Source organism: Anguilla rostrata, chromosome 18 (assembly GCF_018555375.3).
Source record: "Anguilla rostrata isolate EN2019 chromosome 18, ASM1855537v3, whole genome shotgun sequence".
Classification (NCBI taxonomy): domain Eukaryota; kingdom Metazoa; phylum Chordata; class Actinopteri; order Anguilliformes; family Anguillidae; genus Anguilla; species Anguilla rostrata.
The window spans coordinates 29,991,225-30,000,740 of NC_057950.1; the positions used below are offsets into that span (position 1 = coordinate 29,991,225).

General features: G+C 40.0%; 1 protein-coding gene across 1 annotated transcript; it reads left to right on the forward strand.

Moving 5' to 3' along the window:
• Positions 1-1,412: 1,412 nt before the first annotated feature.
• LOC135244428 (dual specificity protein phosphatase 5-like) lies at positions 1,413-9,004 on the forward strand. The gene is made up of 4 exons (XM_064316681.1): positions 1,413-1,938; positions 4,019-4,137; positions 6,730-6,949; positions 8,304-9,004. Exons 1-4 carry the CDS (start codon positions 1,563-1,565, stop codon positions 8,696-8,698), a joined length of 1,110 nt encoding a protein of 369 aa, XP_064172751.1. The 5' UTR covers positions 1,413-1,562; the 3' UTR covers positions 8,699-9,004.
• The last annotated feature ends 512 nt before the right edge of the window (positions 9,005-9,516 follow it).

The window sequence follows — 9,516 nt, forward strand, 5'->3', positions numbered from 1 at the left end:
ACCTCCAAATTAAATTAAGGTCTGCACTTTGAGCTCATATTCATTATTTAATTTCAACTCCAATATTCTGTGGTAGACAGCTAAAATAACTATTACTTTGTCAATGTCCAAATATTTATGGACCTGACTGTATGTATACTTGGGTATACTTGTGCAAAAAGAGGTTATCTATCTGGTGGCATTTTTTTTGTTACAATACAAATTGGAATTTGTTAAGCTAAAACTTATTGATCATAGATGGGTCTTATGTGACTTCCCGGTGCTATCCCCCTTTTATATTCCTAAGATTATCGCTGATGTTCTCCACATCTTAAAGTCACTCTGTATAATAGCATCTGTTAAGTGGTTGAAATTTAATTGTTGCCACTATTGCCTCTTCTGTATAAGAGCACCCTGGCATTAGGAATGTATAGCATTTACACGACTTTACACAACCTTAAATGTAAGTAAGAGCGATGGGCGGAGGGGTTGGTAGTTTGTGACGTGATGGAAATTATTCTGCTTCCACAAGAACCACAAGGCCGCTGGAAAATATGCGCAATATCAGCCTACCCCTTTTTGTGATGTCACAGTTGCAACCCAGCCCACGTGTCTGTCTTTCAATTCTGTCAAATGCAGAACCTGCCTGAAGTGGCAGCTTCCTGTAAAACTACACCAGCCGAAAAACAAATGGATTTCCTTATTTTGCATTACAGAAAGCACGTGCCATCTCAGACTTAATCTTTTGAAACCAGGAGTGTATATAAATGCATTAAGCGGTTGGTTTAAAAGGTCATTTACTATCTTGTAGCAGACACAAGCCTATTACCTCATTATCGGCTTATGACAGACCACATTAACAGAGGCTAATAATGGGAACAGACCAAAGTTAACTTCAGTAGCATTCCTGTTAAGAAGGGTTTTCTTCTATTATGGCCTGTGGTAATGTCTACATAAAGTAGTCATGCATGAAGGCTTAGAAGTGGACTCCGTGGCACTCTAGAAATCACCAATTTGTTGTCAAATTAATAGTCTGCTATCCCTGCGGGTTTTTTTAAATCAAGGTGTTAATACACTTCGTTTAATTCTATGTATCATTTTCATACACCTATATTCAAAAAAAATGCGGACGTATAAAAAAATACAAATTATTTTTGGCATTTTTCATTTTTACCTTTTTATCATTTTAGGTAATTTACAATGATAATACGGACATATTTTGGCAATGGCAAAAATATATAAAACAACTATAGCGTAACAGTGTGCCGTGTAAATGTTTAGACCGCTTTCGGTTGTATTACTAATTACTTTAGGTGGAGACACAACATAGTAGGCTACGCAACAATGTGGGCGGTCTTGTCTAAATCATGCCGGTGTCCATATTTGGTTCGTGGCGTCACAATCCGGAGGTTCATTCATATAAAGTAGTTCAGCGGAATCCCACGGAGGGAACGTAAGCACCGACGCACGGAGGAGTCACTGTGACTATCTGGCTGTTGTGAACTCCGCGCCAGTGTCATTCACTTCTGAGTACCATTTCTTATTTTTAACCAGGCTAACACATATCCCAGTGAGCATTTCTAATGACAAGCAGCATGAAGGTTTTAAGCATAGACTGCCGACGTCTTCAGAAAATAATAAGAAAAGAATATGGAAACTGTCTCATAGTGGATTGCCGAACGTATTTTTCTTTCTTGGACTCAAGCATAAAAGGTTCCGTCAATGTAAACTTGAACTCGGTTATTCTCCGGAGATTGCGAGGAGGTCCCGTGCCTCTAAAATACATTATACCGGACGAGAAAGCCCAGTGTCGACTGCGAGAGGGCAGCATCTCGACGGTAGTAGCTTTGGACAGCAGTACGCTCCACTGGCAAAAAGTAAAAAAGGACAGCGTTGCCCAGATTGTTATCAGTACATTCTCACATCTAGCAAGTGGAGCTAAAATTTGTTTTCTGAAAGGTAAGACACCGAATGAAAAAATCTGTTGAATTGTGTTGACAATCCAATCGGGTTTATACAAAGCGTATGATACTGTATGTTGAGATTGTGCCTAACGCTCCATGGTGGATTCTTCATATTTGTGAGTAAAGTTGTATACTTATTCAAAATGAAAGCTGAAGCTTATAACTGTACTTTTGCCTCACATGGTCAACTGGCTCTTTCATTTTGTGATATGACTTAAAATGTAACTATAATATAATTAAGTATTGCTTTTTAATACTAGCAGTTATTTATCCTTTAATGCGTGTTTATCAGTCACCTAATTAGACCTACATTTAGTCTTTTAGCTGTTTCATGAGAAGAACACACTGTGCTTTACTCTACTGGATTGCCCAGAGTTGCGAGAGGTGGTATTGGGAGACAAACTGAAAATGCGCACAGCAACATCAAATTCAGTGGATATGAGTCAGACCCTGATAAATCATTACTCAGTCGCCAGTGCGCGGGTTAACTGTTTGGTCTCTTCCTCTGTGTATAACTGGAAAAATGTAAACATATTGGACTGACGTGAATTTGTAGCAGTCTTTCCTTTAAATGTGGACTAATTGTTATTCATTAAGGCATTTATATTCGTAAGATAAGAGCATTAAAGGACGAACGAACACGGACACAAGTCATTTAAATCATCAATTTATAGGTACATTGAACAGGCATGGACCGTGGACAGGCCAGTGGCTCAAAGCTACCAGGGACATAAAGACCGTGTTTTTTCACGTTGTCGACACAATTCAGTTTGTCTGAGTTGATTGTCAATTGCTAGCTACTTCTAGATCTGGATTTGAATTCAGTTAATAATTTCAGTCCTTTATGGAAGAAACTAATTGTCGGCTATTTGTTAGTGTAAAGAAGCTTGACTGCTAGACTGAAAGAAATAGTTTTTGTTACCATGTATTTTCTTTCAGGTCAATAAAACAATTTTATCCAGACAGTGAATCCAGAATTAGAATTTAGTTAAAGGATAGATACTAACATTAGGCTAAAAGCCTGAAAAGAACAACAACTTTACTTCTTTCAGTTTTATCAGTGAACAAGCAGACCTGCAACAGACAGAATGTGGAAATGGTTGGAAGATCAAGTAGACACTAGTAGCTGAGAGCTCCAAAATTTTTGCCTTTGCAATTTATTTTATCACAACTTAATTAATTAATTTATTTATTCATGTATTATTTGGCTGATAAAAAGCATTTCTCATTTCAAGCAATTTGCCTCAATCTGCTAGAAATATCACAACCAAAAATGCACAAATGTATTTTCTTTTCTGTATATGCCTTCTGTCTTGAAATAAAATGAGTTTCTGCAAATTTGAACCAAACTGCCATGGGATTATTATTCGGTGTAACATTAAGTCTGTGGAACTGCAACAGGGGACAGTTTCCCACTGCTCCAGTTAGACCGATCCCACTGCCGGCCATTTTGTCTAAAAAGAAGATGACAGTTATTGGTGAAACACTTTAAGCACATATCCCTGGCTCTTATAAACATTCTGTCCTCCTAAAAGCACCAATAAGATGTCCAGAGTCTGAGAAAAAAATGATAGAATAATTATAAACAATCAGCTTCTATATGTAAACACAGTGTGTTATGTTGCCTTTTATGATTTTATGTTAGCCAAACAATTAAATGTAATGCAGACTAGAATGCTTCAAAAATAATTGAAGTGCACCATAATATCATTCATGTTAAACATTACTGAGATATTGTATATTGAAATTTGTGATGTTTAACATGGAAGTCATGGTTGTACAGACTGATTAAAGCAAGACGCCAAGATGGCCAAGCTGGTAAAAGCTAATGAAGAGCCAATAGGCATGAGTAACTCTAAAATACAGCATCTATGCCACAAAAAGCCAGCTTTATTCAGGATGACAAATTAGAATATATGTAACAAAAAATGTGCTGCATTTCAGTGTTTTACTAAAAACATATTGAGTAATGAATGTAGTATGTAAAGGTACATCTAACTATATAGATGACCTTTCAGACTTCCACTTGCTTTAATCCACAGATATAGTAATACGTGTATTTTTCTTCTCGACAGGCGGATATGAGTGCTTCCATTCTCAGTACCCCGAGCTCTGCACTGAGCTGAAACCCACCCCGCACCGCGGAACTGAAATGCAGAAGCTGGTCTCTCACCACAAACCAGATTACGATCAGGTGCGTATGGGGGAAGGGTCAGCGGTTCCTGTCCTCAGCCCACATTCAGAGCGAGCCGTTTCCCTCTTTCCCTCGCTCACTCATTCTGTTCGACGTTTTGTGAAAGAGTGCAGTCACGCTGGCCAACCAGTTCCGTAACTACTGCGACCTTTGATGCGAAACGATTTCTTTTTAACTTCTCCATCGCAGTCCAGCTGCAAAAAATATGGACTGCTAATGTTTGCTGTTTGCTAATGTACATGTTTGAGCCAACTGGTGGACAGGCATAATACCTTTAAAGCAAAGACAGAGAAAACCTCAACCTAGAGATGCCCAGTAAAATACAAAGATAACCTTTTAAACTTTTCACCTCATATTGATGTAAATGATAAATAATAGTGATGATAGCTTGAAAGTATGTTAAATAACTCATATAAATAAAAGTTTCATACTAGCTGTTAACATTTAAATAATTGTTAGATAATTATCGCAAAAGTATGTTTTTCTGCCTTGTGTGATAACAGCAGCTCCAAATGCCGCAAATTCTTGGCCTTGCTTCACACTACAGGCTAAAAATAGTGATTGCTGCTGTAATTTACATAACTATCTCACAGGAAATCCTTTGCATTTGATTCTTGTGCAAGATATTCAAATGCCTGCTAAAAAATCCCAGTAACTATAAATAGGATTAGAGTTTCACAGGGACGCTCACTTCTAGTGAGGGCATGGATATTAAAACCACAGGTTTTTGTTACACAAACATGGATTATGAGATGCAGAACGCATTCTATTTACAGTACTCAGGTCAATCCAATTTAATGTATGTAGCACTTTTTACAGAGACAATGTCACAAACAGGATGTTTCACAGGAAAATTGGGAAACACTGGACCAGAACACCCCCCCCCCCCAAAAAAAAAAGAAAAAGAAAAAAAATGATGTCAAAAAAAAAAAGCTCCCCAGTGGGAAGAAATAAAAAGGCAAACAATGGTGAGAAAAAAAACTTCCTGGTGGAAGAACTCTCAGGAGAAGCCGAGCTGACAGGAAGAGCTCATTCTCCATTCTGCCACATTCATGTGTGACACTGCAATAACGTCCATAAAGCTCTCCAAAAAAAGGTAGTCACTTTCATAACCCTCTGCGGTTATGCTTGTGTAGACTTCTCTTCATTTCAGTCTTTGAAACATCTCACCAATACCAATGTACCAAACAGCTGATTTTGATGCACCCAATGTTCTGGCTATGTCTCTGATTGATTTATTCAGATTTTTTCACCCCATGATGGAATACTTTACTGGCATTGACACTATGTTGAGAGACAACAGCAACGGGACTCTAAATGCAGATCCCACACCTAGAATCAACCTTCTGTTAGCTTCCTTGTGCATGAACTAATGATGCAGAAACACACAGCTGAACAAGAAACAGCTGAGCAGCCAATTGTCCAATTACTTTTGGTCCCCCTAACTGGGGGGACAATATTTATAAAGGTCTGCAATCCTTACCCCATTCACCTGATATGGATGCAAATACCTGCAAATTAAAGCTGACAGTCTGCACTTAAACCTCTCATTCATTGTTTAATTTCAAGTCCAATGTGCTAACACACAGAGCCAAAACAACAAAAATGTCTCACTGTCCAAATGCTTACGGACTACAATGTAAATGACTACACCACAACTGCCATTTAACACTGTTGCACTTGGTCAGACAGGCCTTTGATTAAACAGATTACTAACTAGGCCTACACGTATATATGAATAAATAGGTATGTTTTTTTCTTGGCCTCAGCGTGTCAATGTGCAGATGTACAATCAAATCGCCCCCAACGCTTTGTCACTGGATTGAGCGAGTGAGACGGCACCGTACAGAAGCACTGCCCCCGAATTCACACAGGAAGTGAATATGCAGGATTATAAATGAACTAATACTTTGTGGCTTACCAGGGCTGTCTAGGTCAGTCTCTGAAATCCTCATGACGTAAGCTGCGGACAGGCCACAATTGTTTCTCGGCGAATTAGTTCAGTATAGCAGTTGAGAGCCTGATGTCCGGTCAGAGTGAGTCATTTAATGTGGTGAAAACTATCAGTCACAGCTATATCACTTTACAAACAGCGAGATTAATGCCAAGGCATTATTCATTTTGGAAGTGTAGAATTTAATAATGAAGCCATTTATATTTACTGGTCTACTATTTATATGTAAACTCATTACATCAGTAGTGCCCTTCAGCCAGCCAACATTTGTGACATCTTTCCTTCCTTTAAGGTATTTACGGTCCTGTCAAAGAGCTGGTACCAGATCTATTGGACTGGCATTAATATTGAATGCTTGATATTTAGGGGCTTCCATTCAATTGAGACACAAAAACTGGTCAGCAGTGGTGTTGCCAGTCGTATATGTATCAAAGACATTCAGCTGATACAAAAAAATTGAATAAATAAAAACAATAGATATGACTTTGAAGAGTGATATATTGTTGTTTTATTGTAGGTTCTATGGGACATGTTTGTTTTCTCATAAGAGATAAGCTATAATTATGGGCTTTTTTCCCTCAATGTCGTCACTAAACCTTTATTGACTTTGTTTGTTTTGTCTGTTTTTTTTCTCCCAGGGCAAGCCGGTGGAGATCCTGCCTTTCCTGTACCTGGGCAGTGCCTACCACGCTTCCAGGGACGACTACCTCCATGACCTTCAGATCACGGCCTTGCTCAACATCTCCCGCAGGGACCCGCAGCAGCCCAAAGGCCGCCTGCGCTACAAGCGCATCCCGGTGGAGGACAGCCACCTCGCCGACATCAGCGCCCACTTCCCCGAGGCCATAGACTTCATCGGTAAGCCCCTCCTCCGCACCGTCCGCAGCCTCAGGGGGACCAATAAGGCCAGGCCTTCGGAGGACACGCCCAAACGCCGCACGCTGTCAATCTTACTACTGGACACATGCCAGAAAGAGGATATTAATTGTGCTGTTGAATATTTTTATCGCCGTGGGGCTCCAGGATTCGGATATGCTTTTCTCGGAAACTTTAAATGTACTATTCCCTGCCTATAGAAAATGCACTTGTAGTTATACAGTTATAAAACAGCATGACAAGAAATTATACTGTAAGTGAATAATGAGTAGTAAACTTCTTTAATTAAGACAGTGCTACTTTCTGTAAAATAAATAAATACATAAATTGATCTGCAAACATTTAAGGTAATTCTGTGCAACTTTAAAATATGCTTAATTAGTACCATGGCAGGCATTAACTATGTGGGTGGACAGAATGAAAGAAGAAACACATTTCTTTATCTGCCAGTAGTCTGCTAAAGGAGGATGTAGTCATTTTAGCAGGCACGGCTGTTAAAAATAAACCTTGATTTGTCAGGGAAGCGATCCTGCGCTAATCTTTCTCAGCACCTGTCCTCCAAAAAGCCCGGAGTGGATGTGCGTAATGGCCGTCATTCAAAATGGAGCCTCACCCTCCTGATTTCAGAAAACACACGACGAAGCTGCCGCCAGCTTTTAGCCTCGTCACTCAGGCGTAGCCAGGGACAATGAGGCGTCCTCGTTAACGGCAGGTTTAGAAGCAGCTGTTTACCTGCTGAAGGTGCGTCTAGCGGAGGCCAGTTGCACAAACGTCATCAGAATAAAAACATCAACAGCCTCATTTGCTCATACTAACAGTCTGGCACGATAAGCCCACAAGCTGTCCCGTCCACAGCTGAACAGTGCGTCAGGACTCCACTGTGGGTGAAACGCAGTGGAAACACACACAGAGTAGGCTGGGTAATGGAAAATTCTGCCTCAGGAGCAGAGGAGTACATTTTTCACTTGCACTGATCGGCAGCTGTGCTATAACACATGCAAATTTAAAAACACTTCATATTTTTTTCAAGAAGACATTGCTTCCTTCTTCTATGACCCACATCCTTTTATTAATATCTCCCTCTCTCTCTATCTATATATATTCATAGTTCTTAGAAAGTCTCATTGAGATAAAAAAAAATATTTTGTAAAGAATACCTTTCCAAGAGGCAGCATATTTAAAAGCAAGCACATTACACAGAAAAGGATACATACCACCAAGTAAAAACCACCAAGCTAATGCTATTCTTAATGTTACCACCAAATCTGAAGATAATTTTTCTTCTTTTGTCAGAAGAAAAAAATGAATGAATTGCTGTGATTGTTTTGTCTTTCAGACTGCGTGAGAACATCAGGGGGGAAAGTTCTGGTTCACTGTGAAGCGGGCATCTCCAGATCTCCCACCATATGCATGGCCTACATCATGAAAACCAAGGGACTTCAGCTGGAGGAGGCCTTCCAGTTCATCAAGCAGCGGCGGCCCCTTATCTCCCCGAACCTCAGCTTCATGGGGCAGCTGCTTCAGCTCGAGACCGAGCTCCTCCCCTCTGTGACGCTTACGCCTACTGCCCCCTGCAGTCAGGACAGAATATCACCGCGCGCAGACGCCTTCGCTCTCAGCAATACGTACGAGGCATCCGTGTTCAGCTTCCCAACATCCTTTCTGACTCCAGTGTCCATTCAGACCCCGGTGCACCAGCTGAATTTATGCCCGATAACCGCGTTGCCTTAATTTGAACATTGTGCGTGTGCAAGATGAGAGACAGAAAACGAAAATTGCCAGTGAAAATGTACACTCAACATATGACGAAGGAATGAAGGACATTTGTTTCTTTCTTGTTTAGTAATTAAGTTACTACAGACTCCGTTTTTCTACGTATGTAATAAACCAAGCACGACAAGTAGATTGATAACTGCCTTAAAGTGATTTTTGTTCACAGTAAGTTAGAAGTGCATTATAAATGCGGGTATTCCAATTTTTTAAAGCTCTGAAAGTTAGTGGAAATAGTACCCTAATAAAGATGTTGGCCAAATACAACACTGTTGTTGATTCTTTATTTTTCCATACGCACAGTGAGTTTGCTAAAATCCACACCAGACTTTGGCTAATTGTTACATTACATAATTTTCAATTCGTCCGGTTGGTTTCATATTGCAACGATTCAAGCGCACCAATGCGCAAATAAAGCGATTTGTATGTACACGTGTGTGTTCGATTATATTTGGTGGGGATTCCAGTTATTAGGCATACGTTCTCCTAGCAAATAATGATGGAGTATCGAACGCATTGTGTAGCTATTTTGTTAGCCACTTATAATCTGGCATCAATACCAGAAGCTCATATTGGTAGAACAAAAACAATATTGGTGTCAGTCCAGAATTGCGGATTTGACCAGTCGCTTTTCGGCGATGGGCTCTGATGTTGCATTCCTTCAGAATCGCGACCCTAGATACGTTCCAAATCTAAAAACAGTAAAAGTCCTCTGTCTATCGGTCATGATATGTGCTAAAGGCCAAGAAGAGGCTGGCACTATTGTAATTCTGATGCGC